This window comes from Muntiacus reevesi, chromosome X (assembly GCF_963930625.1).
Source record: "Muntiacus reevesi chromosome X, mMunRee1.1, whole genome shotgun sequence".
NCBI lineage: Eukaryota > Metazoa > Chordata > Mammalia > Artiodactyla > Cervidae > Muntiacus > Muntiacus reevesi.
Window position 1 is genome coordinate 101350785 of NC_089271.1, and position 20011 is coordinate 101370795.

Below are 20011 nucleotides of genomic sequence, written 5' to 3' on the forward strand. Positions count from 1 at the left end.
CAGCAATGATCCATTTCAGATTTTGCCATCACCCGGAAGACACACTGTCTGCAATTCTGAGGGCTGCCACCTGCCTGCCTCACCTCGCCCACCTCCCACAAAGGAACCCAGCATTCCAAAGTCCCAAACCACCTTGGCTCAGGCGCTGAAACTCAAGTGCTCCTCCTGGAGCCCCACCGCCCTACCTCGTGTTGCCTTGTTCAGTGCTACTAGGGGAGGTCTCTCCACCTTCCTTGTGTGACTGCGGCTCCTAGACCATTGCTGTAGGTGTGGGTGTGTCCTGCTTCTCCTAGTGTCCCCACTCCTAAAATGGCCTTTCCTGGAGCAGATACTCCATAAAGGTCTTCGGAATATATGAGCTAGTGAACAGGGACCTCAGATTAATTGTCTGCTAACTCCTTAAATAACCCAGGCAAACCCGAATAAAGATAATTTAGTTTTTGAGAATGACACACAAGGACAGATGGATGAATTCATTGCAATTACTTTTATCATCTAATTCTTGCCCCATTAATATTAGTGCTTCCCTGGTGCCTCAGACGGTAAAGCGTCAGTCTACAATCTGGAGACCGGTGTTCCATCCCTGGGTCAGAATGATCCCCTGGAGAAGGAAATGGCAACCCACACCAGTACTCTTCCCTGGAAAATCACATGGATTGAGGAGCCTTGTGGGCTACAGTCCATGGGGTCGCAAAGGGTCGGACATGACTGAGCGACTCCACCACTCCACCACAAGCTCACATTTCTGAAACGGTTCTAATTCCAAATCCACTGTGTCCCATTCAGGGTCACAAAACAAAATGGAAGAGTTTCCAATCTCTTACAAAACAGCAAAACTCATGTTCTTGAACTGTGTAAGCACAAACACATAGTGATCAACCTCATTCTCCAAGCTAAGACACTGAACTTTATTTAGCCTTTTGGGAAAACAATCAAAGCTTGAAGATTTTCTAAGGAAAATAGATGAATCTCCATGTCATTGTAGAGAACATGAGCCCAAAGATGCTGTGCACTGGATCCCCCAACTGGCCCGGGCCCTCACTTCTGAGAAGGCTGACTACTCCCTCTTCAATCACAGAGGGAAGGATTACCCTGGCTGCTGCTTTGGCTCAGACCGCCTATTCTTCCTCCCTCGCAGCCTCTGCAGACAGAAGTGGGGAGGCCCTCAAAGCCCTCTGTTTGATGCTGAGCACACACACCATGACTTGCCACTTGCTGGCCTCCACATAGGCCAGGGACCCCTCAGGAACTCAAAGCGAGCAGGGTGGCTGTCAGGCACCTGCTGGTACTCCAGGCATCCCTCCCGCACCCACACTTGGGTCAGCAACACCCTGGGCTCCCCAAAGACACAGTGCTCACACCCAACACACACCCCCATCCTGCTGAGTGCTTCCAAGACTGCTTTCTAGGGGAGCAGGTCTTCATTCTGCATGATCAGTTTGAAGACCAGTAGTAGGAGGCCAGACTTGGGAAGGCTCTGCCCATTGCTCAGCATCACATCGCAGGTGAAGCCCAGGGTGGGGACCATGATGTAGATGTGCTCCTCGGGGTCCAACTCCTTTACCTCCAGACCAACGGCAACGTGTAGACACTCTGAAGGTTGACTGAAGACCACCAGGATGTGCTCCTGGTTATCCCTGAGGACCTTCTTCAGCATTTCTGCCTGGGATGTCAGATGTTTGGCCAGATACTACAGGAGCAAGAACTTCATCAAGTTAGCCACTAGGTCATTCAGAGCTCCCGGGGGCAAGGCCTCCACAAGGGCGGAGCAGGAGACTGTGGGGGAGGAGGCTGAGGGGGATGCAGCCTCCCCTGCCTCAGCCCCAGAGTGCTGCACCTCTCCAGGTCTCTGGCCTCACCTGGGTCCTAAAGGTCTTCCTCGAGCTTGCTCAGCTCAGTCATCTCGACCATGAGCATGATTCCCGAGATGAAACTACAGAGTGAGGCAGGAGTGAGGCATGGGGGCAAATGGGACAGATGGGGACAATGGGCCTGGGTGGTGGATAGATGGCCTGTGAATGGCCGCACATGAGAACTGCACCCTGGGCGGCCACAAGCCACTTGCAGGTCTCCTCTTGAAAAGTGCTCTCAGACGACACAGGGACATGCCTCTGGAGTGGCCAGTTCCCTGGCTACCTGAAGAAGGATGTGAGGTGGCTCCCCAGAGTGTGTTCAGCATAGCCCTAGATTTCTGGGACTGACAAGGTGAGTGGATTAGGCCCTTGTGGGGTCCCCTCTGTTCTGGGATGGGCAGCACTTGGTGTCCACTCAGGGCACCCTCGTCGCCTTGACTCCTGGCATTGCCTAGACCTCCTCTGCTCTCTGACCTCAGGAAACTGGCCTCAGACATTTGTCTTCACCTCCTGGTTCCTATAGCTCCTGTGAGAAATGGAGGGGGCACCTCAGTGTTATCCTGTGGCACAGCCCTGAGCATTCTCTGAGGGTATGAGGGGTGCATACTGTGAGGTCCCCTCAGTTGTGTGGTGAGAGGTCCCCTTAGAGCTCCCTTGTAGTGCTTACATTTCCCCTGCTACAACCTGGTACTTCCCCTCTGGGGGCCTGAAGGGAAACTCAGAACAAGACCTGAGACTGAACAGAAAGCGCTGAGGGGCCCACGTGCGGGTGCATCTGCCCTGGGACTCCTGCGGGGTCTAGGCTAGGGAGATGTTTGGTACTCAGCTTCTCGTCACGTCCTGCCTGTCCTCCCAGCACTGACCACAGGGGCGGGGGTCTGCTCAGTCCTCCAACGCGTTTGAGGACTCCAGCCTCTGCTGACCGGAAGCCTTCGGCTTTGCCTGAAAAACCTCACCTCCCGAGGTCCCTAAGCCAGAGGTCAAGAAATTTCTCACCCCACTCTGTGCCCTCCAAGACCCTCTTGTAAGGGCCAAGATCCCTCCCTGTTGGGGTCTAACTGCCTTAGACCTTCCTGCATGGAGCCTAGACTCCAGACTAGAACTGCAAGTGTCCCATCTGCCATTTGGAGTTTCCCCACCTTTCAAGAGGTCCCCAGTCTCTCTGCCAGGGTTGTCAGGCCATCCGGCATGAGGTTATCCTGCCCAGGGACTACCACGGTTCCCTCTGTTCTGAGATCTGGCTACCCTCAGTCCTCCCTCAGGGTTCTCACCTTGATTTCTAGGAGTACCTAGTCTCTGTCCTCTCCCCACCGTAGTCCCTGCTCCTCACACCAGGTCCCCTGTATCACAGAGCTGGATGTCAGGAACTCAGGACAGACCTAGTGTGCTCTTCTCACCCCGAGAGCTCCCAGGGCCGATGGCAGGGGCAGGGAACTGTGGGGTTCCATCAGTCTTATCTTGGGATTCCTTGAGTTTTCATTTGCGGTCCCATCAGCCTTCCCTCAGAGACCTCACCTTATCTCCAGGTACGACTTCAGATTCTCTCCTCTCCCCTACTAACGCACCAAACCTCATACCAGGAACCCAGTCTTTCTGAAATGCAGATGTCAGAAAGTCATCTCTGTATACTAGGACACCAGTCTGAAATCTGTATATTAGGAAGTCAGCCCCCATACCAGGTCCCCAGTCTCTCTGAGACCCAGTCAGGAAATCCAGCATACGTTCATCCACCCAATGTCCCCCCAGAGCCCACTCTGCTCTGGGGTCCAGGCTCCCCTCTGTCCTTCTTCAGTGTCCTCACCTTGACTCTCAAAAGAAAGAAGACTTTGCCCACTGCCCATCTGAGGCCCTGCCCCTTCTAACAATTGCCTAATGTTTCTGAGACACAGATGCGGAAGTCAGAAGAGGCTGCCAAGCGCTCATCCCACCACCAGGGTGGCCCAGGGCTGACAGCAGGGTCAGGAATCTGTGGGGTTCCTACATCCTCCCTCAGGAACCTCATCTTGAGCCCTGGCAGATCTGGGCATGCCCCTTGTGTTGACCAGAGGCGGGACGTTCACATGAAGTCTCAGGGAGCACAGGGGGTGGATGAGCACATGCTGCAATTCCTGACATCTGGGTCTCAGAGAAACTGGGGACCTGGGAAAGGGGGCGTAGCCTCAAGTGAGCAGAGGGAAGAAGCCCAGCTCCTCCAGGGTTTCAATTTGAGGACCCTGACGGATGACTGAGGGGACCCTGGACCCAAATCAGAGGAGACCTCAGAAAATCCTGGAGCTACTGTTGGTCCTTGCCCGATCTGGGATACGATGAGCCCAAAGTGCATGTTCTCACTTCCTGACATCCCGGTCTCTGACTGGGGACCTCACATATGGGGCGGGGCCTCAGGGGGGCCGAGTCCCAGGTCCTGCAGTGTTGAAGACCTTGAGGACCCTGAAGAGGGACTAGAGGACCCTGAATCCCTAATCAGAGGAGACCTCAGAGAAGCGCATCTCTGTTGTCAGTCCAGGGCAACCGTGGGGGCAGGATGAGCGCCACAGGCATGAGCTGACTTCCTGACATCCGGGTCTTCAGGAGACTGGGGTGGTATAAGGGGCGGGGCTTCAGTTGCGGAGAGGCGAGAATCCAGGTCCTGTGCGGAGGCAAGGTGAGGTTCCTGAAGGAGGACTCTGGGCAACCTGGGTGAGGACCTATGGAACCCCACAGATCCCCTTCCCTGTAGTCGGTCCTGGAAGCCCTTGGGGTGAGAAGAGCACACTAGGTCTGTCTGACTTCCTCACATGCGGGTCTCAGAGGGACTGGAGGCCTTGTGAAAGTGGCGGGGTCTCAAAATGGCGGACGGGACAAACGCGAGTCCTGCCTGGAGTCCAGGCTCCATGTGAGGAAGGATTGAGGCAGTTCGAACCCAACATGGAGGGATCTTGACCCTTGCAAGAGGGTCTTGCAGGGCCCAGAGTGGGGTGAGCAGGGTGAGCAGTTTCTTGACCGCTGGCTCAAGGAACTCGGGAGGTGAGGTTTTACGGGCAGAGTTGGAGGCTGCACGTTGGCAGGGGCTGAACACCCCAACCCCAAGGTTGGACTGAGCAGAGCCCCGCCCCTGTGGCGAGTGCTTGCAGGCCAGGCAGGACGTGAGGAGGAGCTGGGGACCGAGCATCTCCCCAGCCTAGGACCCGCACGAGACCCTGAACAGGTGCGGCCGCATGTGGTGCCCCTCAGTGCTTTCTGTTCAGGCTTGTGTCTTGTTTTGAGTTTCCTTCTACTCCTCCAAAGGGGTAGGTCCAGGTCATGCCAGGGGAAAGGTGAGCATTACAAGGTACCCACAACACAACTGGGTGTAACCCGAGTGTCCGTCCCCACCTACCAGCACAGAAGGCCCAGGGCTGTGCCACAGTATAGCCCTTAGATGTCAACTCTATTTCTCTCCCAGGAGCTCCAGGAACCAGGAGGCGAAGGCAGAGGTCTGAAGCCTGTGTCCTGAGTTCAGACAGGCAGTATCAGGAATCAAGGTGAGAGGGTGACCTGAAGTGAACCAGAGGCTCCTTATCCCAGAACATAGGGGGGCCCCAGAAGGCCCCAATTCCTCCCACTTTTTTGGACCTGGAAATCTCAGGCTGTGCTGGCGACATGCTTGGGAGTCACCTCTGTTTCTCCTTCGGGTAGCCAGGGGTTGGCCTCCCAGGAGGAGCACTCCTGTGAGGTCTGAGAGTACCCCTCAATGGGAGATCTGTAAGTGGCCTGTGTTGTACCATCCAGGATGCGTTTCTTAGCCCAGGTTGCTCACACCTCCTCTCTCCCAGAGGCCCTTGGTCCCCATCTGTACCTCTGCCTCACTTCCGTGTCTTGTTTGACCTCAGGCATTGTGCTCGTGGTTGAGATGAGTGAGCTCAGCAAACCCGAAGAAGACCTTCAGGACCTAGGCGAGGACCAGGGCCCTGTCGAGGTGCCGCTCTTGGAGGCTGAGGTGGGGGAGTCCGCATCCCACTTGGCCTCCTATCCCCCAGCATCCTCCTCCGCTCCTGTGGAGGCCTTGCCCCAAGAAATTCTGCATAGGATGATAGGTAAACTGATGAAGTTCCTGCTCCTCAAGTATCGAGCCAAGGAGCTGACCTCCCAGACGGAAATGCTGAGTGAGGTCCTCAGGGATAACCAGGAGCACTTCCCGGTGGTCTTCAGGGAGGTCTCAGTGTGCCTGCAGCTGTTGTTTGGTGTGGATGTGAAGGAGGTGGACCCAGCGGAGCACACCTACATCTTGGTCCCCATCCTGGGCCTCACTTGCGATGAGATGCTGAGCGATGGGGTGGGTCTGCCCAAGGCCGGCTTCCTGGTGCTGGTCCTCAGCATGATCATGCGGTTTGGAGACCCGGCCCCTGAGGAGGCGGTCTGGGGAGCACTCAGCAGGATGGGGGTGTATGTTGGGAGTGAGCAATGTGTCTTTGGGGAGCCCAGGGAGCTTCTGACCCAAGTGTGGGTGCGGGAGGGATACCTGAGGTACGAGCAGGTGCCTGACAGCCACCCTGCTCGCTATGAGTTCCTGTGGGGTCCCCGGGCCTATGTGGAGACCAGCAAGTGGCAAGTCATGGCATTTATGCTCAGGGTCAACCAAAGGGCTTTGAGGGCCTTCCCATTCCTGTCTGCATAAGATGCGAGGGAGGAGGAATAGGGGGCCTGGGACAGAGCAGCAGCCACTTTGTTCCTTCTCTCTGTGATTAAAGAGGGGGTAGTCAGCTTTCTAAAATGTGAGGGCCCGGGGTAGTTGGGGGAACCAGTTTGTAGCATCTTTTGGTTCCTGTTCTCTATGATGACATGGGGATTCATCTCTGTTTTCTTTAGAAATTTTTCAAGGTTTGGTTTCAAAGAAGGCTAAAGAAACTTCCATATCTTAGCTTTGTGAATGATATTGATCCGAGAGTATTTGATGTTACACAGTTCAAAAAAAAGAGTTTTGCTGTTTTCTAAAAGAGATGGGAAAGTCTTCCATTTTGTTTTGTGGTCCTGAACAGAATGCAATGGAATCGAAATTAGAAATGTTTGAAAATGTGAACTTCTGTAGCAATAGTATTGTATGAAGAAGAGTTGGATAATAAAGTAATCATAGTGAATTCATGCTTATGGCCTTCTTGTCTGTCATTCACAATAACTAAATGATCTCAGTTAATTGAATTTTCCTGGGTTATTAAAGAAAGTAGCAGACAATCTGAGACCCCTGCTCACTGGCTCAGTTATTCCAAAGACGTGTACAGATTCTCTGCTCCGTGAAAGGCCATGTTAACAGTGGGGACACTAGGAGCAGCAGGACACCCCGACACTTACAGCAATGGTCCAGGATCCGCAGTCACATGAGGTTTGTCTTGGGGATGAGGGGAATCTCTGAAACGGATCTTTGCTGTGAGGTTTCCTTTTGCTTCTTGGGTAAACCCCAGGGGAGCCAGGAAGGGATCCTGGCTCTTGTCCCATAGGTATTGACCACAGGGATGAAATAGGTGTTTTCTACCCACCATCTGCTTGGAATCCTAGGAAATGTGAATCTTGCTCTTTGATATATGGCTCAGTATTCTGTGTGCTAGCTTTCTTGTCTCTGCCTTCGAAAGCTGATTACCAAGTACATGGAAATAACAGTGTCTTTGGTCATCTGGACTTTATGATTTTCACTTGTGAGCATGATTTACATTTCATTTGGATGAAATGAGTAAAGAGAAGCCTCAAAAGTGGACAGGACCTGCTGTGTGATGAGAATCCTGGGATCTTTGAGTGAGCTGTGCCCAGCTGGACACACTACTGTCCACCCCGAAACACAGACAAACACCGAAATTGACATATATTCTCTGGGAGGAAAACAGAACAGCAATTCTGAGGGGTTTTCTATTCCATTTCTAACTAAGCTGCCAATTCTCTGAGGTGTCCTGAAAACGAAACCATTTCCAGAAGAGAGAGGGACAGAGTCTGAGATGCGAATAACACGAGAAATGAGTAGTAACCAGTAAAGATGCAACATCCAGCAGCGTCCCCGGATTCAGGCAGGTTCAGAAGTGTAGAGGCAGTAGAGACCCAGGTTAAGGCTGTGCCTGGCATGAAAAGGCAGGAGCGACTTCCGGGCCTAAGGAGGTGGTGAGGTCACTGCAGTGGGGGTGTGGATGGGTGCAGGGGGCTGAAGGGGCAGCTCTCCATGCTGAGTGTCAGAGAACAACAGGAACAAAAGATGTGATTCTGGCCACATACAAGGTAGCAGCCACATAGTCAGTGGACACTTGGAAAAGGTGGAAAATGTCAAGACCCATGTGACCTGCTCAGACTCTCCACCCCAAAACAAAAGAGATTTTTAACTGCTGCTCTTTGTGGAGCATCTGCTAGGCAGTGTGGAATTGGAGAGATGTCAGGTGTTCAGTCACCTCTTGTCTTCCTCTCACCCTGCACTCATGGGGACATGACCCTGCCAGGCCTCTTCATTTAGGAAGGGTCATATGATGACCCAGGACCAGTGAATTTTGAGCAGAAGCATTTTGTCAACAACCATTTGTTCTGAAGGGACATGGGCACCTGGGGGTTAATCCTCAAGTCAGGACAACACACAGACATAGACCACTCCAAGTGTGGTTTCTCTTCCAGTGACTCAAACCCCTCACCTCTGACACTTGAGAGAGGCTGCCCCACAGGGAACTGGCTTCAGGAATTCCACCCACTCCCACCAAAGACCCACAGCCTACCCCCGCCCCCCACGAGCTGCACTGTCAGCCCCCTTGGGGCTGTGATCAGTCTCCATCAGGAGGGCAGCAGCCAGCTGCCAAAGTCCCCTGTTGGGGGCATCCTCCTGGTGGCGCCCAGCCCCGAGGCCCCCCCACCACTGCTGCCCACAGCGCCCCCTCTCTGCCAGAACGTTGCCTTGGGTTTTGTCCTGCTTCCGCCCCATCCCTCACTCCCCACTGAGAGTGGATTAGGCCCTGGTCCTGATGACCTCATGTGTGTAACTTTACTTGGAAATCCCAGAGCAGCATCACCTTCCACTGTGCTTCAGGTGGAGCCAGCAGGTCTTGATGCAGCCCCTGGGCAAGACTCCTCGTGGGAGGTCAGTAGTAGTCATTGCCATGGAATTGCAGGGCACATCTCTAAGGTCCTGAGGTGTATCAGACCATTCATTCCCTGTGGAATCCCTGTGGAGTGTGTTGGAGGAAACTCAGGGTCTTGTGAATGTGACTGTGAGGTCCTGGCTTTTGAGCCTGAGTGTGAGAGGCAGAGGGCTGTCTGGTCAGCCACCGGCATAGCTAGCTAGGACTTTGGTGTCCCCAGTCGGGCTGTTTGAGCAGAGGAAAAGCTCTAGCAGATGCCTGGGATGATGCTACCCCAGGCGCCAGAGGTCCCAGACTCCAATGAGGATTCAGAAAGGAGCCAGGTAGGAGAGGAATCTGGGGCCCACGGGTGCAGGCTGCATAGAGGGTCAACAGCCCCAGAGACATGGAAGCAGCAAGCCCCTGGAGATCCCATCAGACTTGCCTGGGGCTGGCCGGGAGAGGGAGGGGGAGCAGGTGCCACTGTTGGTGAGCTGCCGCTCTGGCCTCCATGAGGACGTCTGTGCTCTGGGGCCAAGGCTGGGACCACAGCCCCAGGGGGCACTCCAGGATGTGTATGTGGCAGCTCTCATGGCAGGTACTCCTCATGCTCCTTATGGGTTATGACTGTTAGGTGTGGTTGGGTTCTTTCTCTGGGTACATAAGAACCTCAGTCCTTTGATTGCGAGGAGGCGCAAACTCACCCTCACCCCCACCGACTTTTCTGGAGGTCATTTCCAGTATCCAGCATCTTCTGCAGCAGCCTCTGTGTGGACACACACCACCCTGTTCCTAAGCTGATCTTTCCCAGGGCATCACAGATTGGACAAGCACCTCCCTTGGGTTAAGAATTCTCAGTGAGTGTTCTGCTCCTCTGAGAAGTCCCTGTGTTTCCTCATGGCTTCCCTGGAGGTTCAGTGTTAAAGAATCTGCCTGCAATGTGGGAGATGCAACTTCGATCCCTGGGTGGGAAGATACTCTAGATGAGGAAAAGGTATCCCACTCCTCTATTCTTGCCTGGGAAATCCCATGGACAGAGGAGACAGGGGTGGGGGGCGGTGTGCCACAGTCCATGGTGTCACAAAGATTCAGACACGAGCACTCACATGTATGCACAGCTAAAGGTTTGCTTTGGACCCTTGTATTCAAGGCAAGACATTGACACCTGCCTGGATCTTGACAGACCTCTGTAGCAAATAATACTGGCAGACGTCTTAAAGTGATTTTTGAGCAAGTACGGGGTTCCAGGTCTCCACCTGCTCTTGGTTGGTGGCTTTTGCCATATCCAGGCAAAACATCTATGAGGTTGCATTAGGGCAGTGTTTGTGGGACTTGAGAAAAAAGTGGATCCAGAGATGTTTCTGGAAGAGGCCCGGTTTTAGTATATTATATGTGATTGGAGGTTAAGGGAGAGGAAAAGTTGAAGCTAATATAGCAATGGTTGTTTCATACTTACAGGTTCCATGTGCTTGTGTTTGGTTTCCTTTCTATGTCCTTTTTTAACATACTCAGCATGTTGTGCCCAAAGTTTCCTTGCCTTTTTTATTTTGAAAATAGTCTTTATTTTCACCTTTTCCTTTGTAACCCTTTTAACCCTTGTAACCCATTATGACTTGAAAAAAAAAATTGTGAGAAAAGCAGAAATCTCTTATGGCCATCACCCAGTCTCCCCTATTCCTAATATCTTACAGTAATATGATACATTTATTACAATTAATGAGGAAATATTGCATTGTTTATTATTATTATAACAATTTATTTATATTTATATATATAAATATATATATAAATATATATCTTTATTTTTCTATAATATGATATATAGTATATATACTATAATGTATAATAATATAATTTATATTTTTATATATTTATTATTATATATTTATATATTAAATATTATATATTTATATATTACAATATTATATATATTAAATTATTATTTATTTATATATAGTATATGATATATGTAATATGTATAATATAATATAATATATAATAAATACATATTTTTATATATTTATAATTATTATATATTTATAATAATATATGTAAATATAAATAAATTTATATTTATAAATAATTTTTATAATAATAATTATTAATTATTATTGCATTATTTATGATCAACTAAAGCCCATGTTTTACTCAGACTTCTATAGATTTTACCCATTCCCAGAACCTGGGAAGGAAAATACCCTAACATTTACTTGTAATGTCTCCTTGGGTCCCTTTTAGCGTCAACATTTCTTTGCTTTGGATGGTCTTGACAGTTTTGAGGCGTACTTGGCAGATGTTACTTACCATGTCCCTTGACTGGTATTTGTCTGATATTTTACTTGTGACTAGCCTGGGATTACAAGTTTGGGGAAGGAATTTTACAGATGTAAAATCCTATTCTCATCACATTTTATCAAGTCTTTATACTATTAGCATAATCGATCACTGATGATGCTCTCATTGATCATATGGCTGAGGTAGTGCTTGTCATGTGTCTATGTGATAAAGTAATTGTTTTATGCCCCCTTTCTATCCTTTCCTCTTTGGAAGAAAGTCACGATGTGCAGTCCATGCCTCAGGGGTGGGGAGTTATGCTCCCCTTTCTACAAGTGGGAGTGTCTGCATAAACTGGAATATTTCTGTGTGGAACACTTGCCTATGCTTGTTTGTGTAATTAAGAAATTATTTATGTTTCTCAGTATGGAATCATGGTATCTTTATTACACCTTGGGTTACAATCCAATAGAACTTTATATATTTTTATTTTCAAATTGTCCTCGGATTGGCCATTAGGAACTCTTCCTGTCATTCCCTTTGTATATACCTTTGTCATACGCCTGGAAATGTTGCTTCCTCTTTTGAAAATTTTTTGAGCATTTCTTTTTCTCTTTTTTATTTTCACACTGTACAAGATGCTCCAGGCTCATTTTCCATATTTCCTGTCCCAATTCTAGAATCATCAATTTTTTCATGGAGCCCTTGTTCCTTTAATTATCGAATGGTATTGACAAAACTAGATCTGTGCCCTAAGTGTGCTCATTGGTACTGAAGGGTCATTGCTCCTGGGCACCCGTTGGTAGACAGGGCAAAGAATTATAGGTGTACTTCTTAACCTGTGCTTATTTATATATCTAGAAATATTTTAGATGCTAATGATTTCACGGGGATGACACCAAAGAAGGCAAGAAAAGGAAAAACATAGATAAATTGGACCTCATAAAAAAAAAAAACAAAAAAGTCTGTGCATCAAAGAACACAATCAAGGAAGCTACCATATGATCCAGCAATTCCACTTCTGAGTGTATATTCAAAAGGAAATGAAAAAGGATATCGAAAATATATCTTCACTCCTACATTTATCGCAGCATTGTTCACAGTAGCCAAAATATGGATACAACCTAAGCTGTCGGTTAGTGGATGAATGGATAAAGATGATGCAACATATTCAGGATATAGCCATGTGAGAGAAGGAAATCCTGCCATTTGCAACAACTTGGAAGAAGCTTGAAGGCATTATTCTAAGTAAAATAAGTGAGACAGAAAACGATAAGTACAGTTTGTTATCATTTACATGTGGAATCTGAAAAGGACAAACGGGGACTTCCCTGGCAGTCCAGTGGCTAAGACTCTGCACTTCAAATGCAGGGAGCATGGATTTGATCCCTGGTTAGGGAGCTAAGATCCCACACTATTGTGCTATTGTTGTATTATCTAACTGCTTAGACATCTAGGTGGATCCATTCAAGGGAAGTACCCAACAGAGGAAACTAAATACCACCCAATCTGTGTGAGAGGACCAGAAGGAGAGTCTCCTGGTAGCCAAAGAGTGAGGGCAGATAGTGGGCAAGAGCAAATATGAGCAAGGGATTCCAGCAAGTTGTAGGAACTCCTGAGTTCAACCTGAGCTGTGCATGCAGGAATCTCACCAGAGACAGAATATCAAAAGCATGGAGAACTGAACCATTGCCCTAGGGGCAGCCTGGGCCCTGCGTGATTCACAAATACTGTGGATCTAGATATATCACTGCATCAACCACAGCAAAACGCACGTTTATTTCAAGCACGTAGGAAACATTCATCAAGATAGAATCCTATATCCTCTAAAAAAAATAAAAAAAAATTTAAATGATGCAGAGTATATTCTCTGACAAGAAAAGAATCAAACTAGTAGTGAAACAATATGGAAGAAGAAGAAAAGTCTCAAAACACTTGGAAATTAAAGAACCATCCCAGGTAAAAGAGAGGTTCTCAAGGGAATAGAAACTGCACTGGAATGAATGAAAATGAAAGGGCAATATATTGGAATATATGGGGTGCTTCCAAGTCAGTGTGAACAGGGAAAATTATAGCATTTAATGTTTAGATTAAGAAAGAAGAAAGACCTCAATCAATAATCTATGTTTTCACGTTACCTTAGAAAAAGAAAAGAAAACTATACCTAAAGCAATCTGCAAACAAACAAACCAAAACAGAAGAGAAAAAAAATTGAAATCAAAAATAAAGAAAAAAAATCACGGTAAAAAAAGTGGTTCATTGAAAAATCAACCAAATTGATAAAACTCTAGCCAGATAAACAAAATAAAAAAAGAAAAGACAAATGCCTAATATCAGAAATGAAATATTATCACTACAATTCTACAAGCCCCACACTAAAGATGTTGGAAGGATAAAAAGAAAACACTAAGAACAAATCTATTTACAGTACATAAATTCAAGAACTTAAGTGGAATTTTAAAATTCCTCAAAATCCAGAAACTACCCAACTCACCCCTGATGAAATGTATAACCTTTATGGTACTACAACTGTTAGATATCACATGGATATTAGATACCAACTATGGATATCACATTTTAAAAGTTTCTAAGAAGAAAATCTTTAGAACCTCAGAAATCTCAAAAAACTCAAACAAATACTCAGAACCAACTTTATCAGAACTCTGAAGAATTGTCAAAAGTTTGCAGCAGCTAAGCACCAAGACTGTGAGCTCCTCTGGGTCAGGGTTACTGGTCATGCTCTGTGGTCCTGGTGTCCACCATGGGCCCTGGCACTCGGTGGGAGATCAGAAAGTGTTTGTTAATAATGTCTTACTCACAGCTCCTGCAGTCTGGTTGGATCAACTCTATTTGGCCCCCAATACATGTAACAGGCCAACACGACCATAAACACAAACGGGAGCAGTGACACAAGGCCATCTCTGCAGACATCTGTGGAGAGGTGCCTGACACTTACACAGCCAAAAGAGACAGAAGGGTTTGAGCCCATAGGTAGCTTTAAAACATCCAATTTTTTTTTTCATGAAAATCTGATCATTGTTGTGAAAGAACAAAATGATGGCAAGAAAGAGCTCATAGAATGACTAGCTGAGCCCATGTCCTCCAAGTGCTGGGAGAACCGAAGTGGCATTTAGGAGGAAATGACCAACCAGGCACAATAGGAAGGCTATTTAGGTTTGGAGGTGTACAATATTCTGACGACTTCCAGAAGTATAAAACCCATTCCTTTCCTAAAATATCCTCTGGCACATTCAAGACACAGAGACCTTTGACTCTTCTAACAGCATAAATATTCTGACCCTTCCCTGATAGTGTATGTGTTAAATGTCAGTACACAAGAAACAAGTGCCCGCACAGTCTGAATTCCAGGCCTGGCCTTCCTGTCACTATTACACAAAAGTGCGTGTATGAATCCAGTGTTTAGTAATTCTGTTTCACTTTTGCTTAAGTTCAAAGGACCTGAGACTGCGTTTGGTTAGCAAATCCACCCTTCTAGCAACAGAGAGGTCAAGACAGTAAGGTGATAGAAACCTAAGCACAAAAATAGGCCTAAGACCAAAATTCAGATGGAAATGCAATGGTGCACATGATCATAGGTTAGAGAGTCCATTATACACAATGAGGATGCTCAGTTGGTATTTTCAGCTCCTCATCAAGACTTCATGCTTTCCTGGGTTTGGGGCCACGATGATGAGCAGTCACTGAATGGAGTTTGTTCTGAAAGAATAAAGAGAACACAGGTGAACGGAAAGTGTGTCTTATTGAAACAGCTTGATGTCAAAATGAGTAAAGGATTATTCTTAGATGGGAGTTTAAATGGTGCCCTTCTTTTGATGTATTCATAAGTACATCACAAACAGGACATTTAAGCCTTTCTCATATCCAGTGAGGCTAGTATATAAGAAAACGGATCCAAATCCCCCTCCAAAAAGGAACTGAGGAGGATGAGTGAGCCCAGGTGTGATCATGTCACTCTGTTGCTTAATTCTCTACTACCCATAAAATAAAATTTTCCCAAGTGGCTCCGGTGGAAATGAACCTGCCTGCCAATGCCAGAGACATGAGATGCAGGTTCGATTCCTGGGTTGGCAAGATCACCTGGAGAAGGAAATGGCAACCCACTCCAGTATTCTTGCCTGGAGCATCACATGGACAGAGGAGCCTGAAGGACTACAGTCCATAGGGTCGCAAAGAGACTGACATGACTGAAATGACTTAGCATGTAAAATAAGGTCCACACCCCTTCCTCTGCTATTCAGGGTCCCTCTAATTTGGACACAAACCCCCATATATACTCTATTTACACCATGATCCCATTTATTGTTTCCCATGTTGGAAGACTTCTGTTTCACTGCAGGAAATAGGGCTGAATATTTTTTGTTGGGTTGTGATCTGTGTGACAAGTTAGCCACAGTTAGCAGTGATTTCTGGCTGGTTATTTAGGAAATTTTCCAAGTGCTAGCTTTCTCTCTTCCTTATTTCTGCATCTGGGCTCAAGAGAGGAGAAATCGTGACAAACACTACTTCAGCTAGGTAAGCAAAGTAAATATCAATGGAGATAAATCATGTGGATAGTATGTACCCTTGATATAATGTGATAAGAATGGTACTTTGTCTTTCTGGTCTTCCTCCCGAAAACTCATTATTCCAGTTGAATACTTTGGACTTACTCTTCTTTTTGTGATGCCTGGATGTTGATTTTTATTAGATACTTTTCTGTATTAGTGTAGGTCTGATTAACAATAAATGGCAACATAACAAACTTCGTTCTTTTTCTTCTAGAAGTTCCAAGGCATATAGACAACAAAAATGGATAATCACAAATATATTTGGTTTGGGTGAGAATACTTAGTCAGACTTAGGTTTAAAGGAGTTGGCAAAGCACATGGCTATAAACAGGGACTCTGAATCCAGCCAGCCTAGACTTCAATCCTGACTCTTCCAATTCCTACACTTCTTGTGTAGCTTTCGACCTCTCTGTGCCTCAGTTCCCTCATCTGTAAAGCATGGATAGCAATAGCACCTAACTCATTGGGCAGTTAGGAGGACAAAACCAGGTAATATCTGTAAACACATCCAACAGCACCTGGCACATAGTAAGTGCCCAGTGAGTGCTTATTAAACCAGCAAATTCTGACCTCACCAGACACTGCTGTGTAGCCTCAGGATTCTGTCATTCAGCTCAATAAACAGAACTTGGAAAGTCTGTAAAACAGGGCTAAAATTTGTGCTCCCCTGAGATGTGATGAACTTGAAACTCTTAGCCTCCTGCAAAGCATGGTGTATGGTTATCCTTATCCTTGACGGAGGCCTGGAAGCCCTCAGATCCTCCCATGCTCCAGAGGGTGCTATTGTACCTCTCCAAGGTTCTACATGGATGACCTGACTTGCCATGACTTAAGCCTCCAATAGCTAAACTGCAGGGTATACCTTGCATTTCACTCTCCCAGTCATCTCTGCTGCAATTTCAGATCACAGAGGTCACAGTAATGATTTGAAACCAGATGATTGGTATTCCCTAGCCTCTTCTCACTTAGATAAATAAGTATCAGTAGATCAACATCCTGACATGTGCTGCTCATCCCCAAACACTCATTTATGCTTTTTCCACCACCCTCTCATGGGCATGTGCTTTTGTTGGCCATCAAACACACCCTGCTGCTATAGCAGAGGTAACTGGGAGCCTTGGCCTGAGTGGGAAATTCTCGTCAACAGGAATACTCATTATTTGCGATCAGCTTCTAATTAGTCCCATCCTTTTTGTGCTCTTCTGAGCCCAGCTCTGGGTTTTTCATTTGTCTGTTCCCCTGGCACTTGAAGATGCATGTTGCTTTCCAGCACTGGTGGTCAGCAGCCCAGGGTAGACAGAATAGCCCAGCGCCTGCAAAGGCAGTTCCCTACAGGGAAGGAGTGCCAGCGAGGAAAGCCAGACAGGCAGCTTCCTGTGATGCTCTCAGAAAAACAGGTCTTTGTAGGGGCCCCTTATGCTATAGGGACCCCAAACAAGTTGCTTTATAAGGAGCTGTGAATATATTACAACTGCCATTACTTAAAATTGCCCAGTACCTCAAGAAACTTTGCAGACCTCACCTTGGGGCTTAATTCCTGAATCATGTCAAAAGAGTTGCCACACTTCAGGCACGTTGGAGGTAACCAGTCGACTGTGACCCAATTTCCTGGGAGATGTCAGGCTGGTGGAGGAGCTGAAGGAATCAAAGGCATGCTAGTGGGTTTGTCCACACTTGTGTTTTCACTTATAACATAATGTAAACTGCTCCTTCCATCTTCCCTGCCACCTTTGCTTTTAGATGTGTGTGATGTTGAACCGGGAAAGGCCCTGGGAGATTGTGTATGGCAGGAAAGTCTAGGTTATTCTGGTCCTCCATGACTGACTCTCTATGACTTTTCTGATCTAATCTTCAGACAGTTTGCTGGTCACTCCTGATATATATTTATCAATACCAATGTAGTAGTGTATACCAATATATTGGTATATACCAGTGTAACAATTTATACTGATATACACCCAAATGTACAATAATTGATGAATGTACAGTATATATATCTATGCAGGGCTTCCCTGATAGCTCAGTTGGTCAGTGACATATTATTTAACCATTAAATAGGATTGAAATAAAGACTTAAGGGGGAAAGAAAGAAGGATGTACTGATACTTGTTCCAACCTGAACCAACCTCTAACTATTTGAATGGGGTAGGTTCCATAGAATGGTTTTTCTTTCTAGAGAAGGATGTGATGGGTAATTTCTAGCTAGTGATTTTCTAGAGGGGGATTTAGATGTTGGGGAGGGCTTGGGGGTAGACGTATATTACACTCATACACACGTGAAAGGTTCTCTTTGGTTGAATTTAGTGATACAGCACCTAGAGGAGGATATAACATTTTAAAAGGATAACTTTTGGAAAGATATGAAGAAAGTGAAACCCACAGCTTTAGTCATTTGCTTGTCTCTGATAACAGCTGCAACTCACCTAGAGCCTGCAATCCTTGACAGGGCAACAGAATCCCCAGGTATCTTGCTGTTAAATGCAGAAGGGGCATAGCAAAAAGGCAGGAATTCCAAAGGCCTTTGTGAGGCATCCGCTGATTGGTTGTCAGCTGCAGAGTCAAGAGTAATATCGGCACCCCAAACGTGTGGTTCCCTTACACCCATTGGGTTTGTTAACTTCCCTGAACAAGCACCAGCAGTCGGTAGTGTAGGCCAGCCTTGGATCAGTACTGTTGGGTGATAGCATCTGTGTGGGGTTTTGGGGTTGGGGGAGTTGAAGTTCTAAGCTCAATGAATTGCTTCAGGGATTCAAATCCCCTGTTTGATGCTGCATGACACAAGTTGATTCTCGAGGAAGAACTGGAAGAATGGAAAACTCCATAATCCATGTCACACACCAAGGTGTGAACACACAGTAGTAATTGGTTCAGAGGCTGTTCTTTAAGCTGAGTTAGGAGCTGGGGAGGCTCTGGTTTGCACAGTCAGACAGGGACCTGTTTGTGTGTACAAGCTGATTTTCACACATATTCTGCTCAATATGCCACAGGCTGTCCATAGACCCCATCTATGGGCACAAATAACTTTGCCAAGTAAGACCAAAGCCAGTGGCCTCTCCAGAAACCGAAGCTACAAGTGAAGCCTTGAGAGATATAACTAGGCTACTGCTCTCTGAGCTCTTTCTCTGAGCCAGGCCCTTGGTTAGACACAATGGGCAGTAGGATGAGAGGAAGGAAAATCCAGGAGGCAATATTATCAGGAGCCAAGGAGCACAGGCCTAGGGAACCTCTTTTTCCCAGAGCCACTGACAGGTGAATGACATCACTGGCTTCTTACCCAGTCAGAACTGGATCAGCTTTGTGTCTCCTGTCCTTTTCCCACCCACACCAGTACCTGAGGCTCCACACTCATCCAGCCACCAAGGTCCACCAGTTCTAAGTCAGAGATGTCTCGACCTCACTTTCTCCCTTGGCCACAGGCTGAAATCAGGCCCTCATTCTTTCTGGTCTTCTAACTGCTCTCTACTCCCAGGACCTCAAATCTGTGCTCCACACTGCTGATGAGGAACTATCTAGAAGCACTGACAGGACCACTGAGAAAGTCTCTGGACTTTCTGTGGTAAAGGGAGGAAGTCTCCAGTTCAAAACAGTCCACATCAACAGCATTGGGCAGCCACTCTGGGGCTCCACCCCGCTGCCTAATGGGCAAAACAATGCATGTAGTTGGCTGCCACTCCCGGGGGAAGTGGGCAGTCAAGAAGTGGGCCACCCCAGCCTACCAGGTTGGGGGGATTGGGGACAAGAGGTCCCTGGCCACCAAAAGTTCCCCCACTGGCCTTCAGTCACCTGCTGCTCAGACACAAAAACCCAACAGCAGAGTGGCAGGGGGCAGTGAAGTGAGCCCATGCACCTGGCAGGAGCTGGAAAGGGGAGCAGGTCCTGGGGGTGGGGACAGGGGTGGGTGGGGGCAGAATCCAGAGAAGGGCAAAGGACCCTGGGAAGGGCACAAGCTTGGGAGAAGGCCCAGGTGTCCTGGGAAGGTCACGACAGAGGGGGGCTCCGGACTTGTGGAGGGATGAGGGGTGCTGGCTGATGGGCTATGGGTTTCTGAAGAAGACACTTGGTTTCTCCAGGGTCTGGAGAAAGCTGCAGAGTGTGGGGTCAGAAAAGGATGTGGGGCTGTGCTGGGGAGTAGGGGCAATAAGCAGATTTCAGAAATGGGGAGAGGGCCTTGGGGCTTGGGATAGGGGAGAGTGTTCCAAGAAACAGGTGGGGGGTCCAGGGAGAGGGCTCAGGATCACAGATCAGGATGGAACGACAGGGTCTTGGGAAGAACATGGAG

At 47.6% G+C, this 20011-nt stretch overlaps 1 protein-coding gene across 1 annotated transcript; it reads left to right on the forward strand.

Annotated features, from left to right (window-relative positions):
* The first annotated feature begins 5724 nt into the window (after positions 1 to 5724).
* LOC136153442 (melanoma-associated antigen 9-like) lies at positions 5725 to 6489 on the forward strand. The gene has a single exon (XM_065915292.1). It carries the CDS (start codon positions 5725 to 5727, stop codon positions 6487 to 6489), a length of 765 nt encoding a protein of 254 aa, XP_065771364.1.
* The last annotated feature ends 13522 nt before the right edge of the window (positions 6490 to 20011 follow it).

Bases quoted from the DNA above. Each gene is read 5' to 3' on its own strand.
- LOC136153442 (XM_065915292.1), top strand. From the start codon at position 5,725: ATGAGTGAGCTCAGCAAACCCGAAGAAGACCTTCAGGACCTAGGCGAG.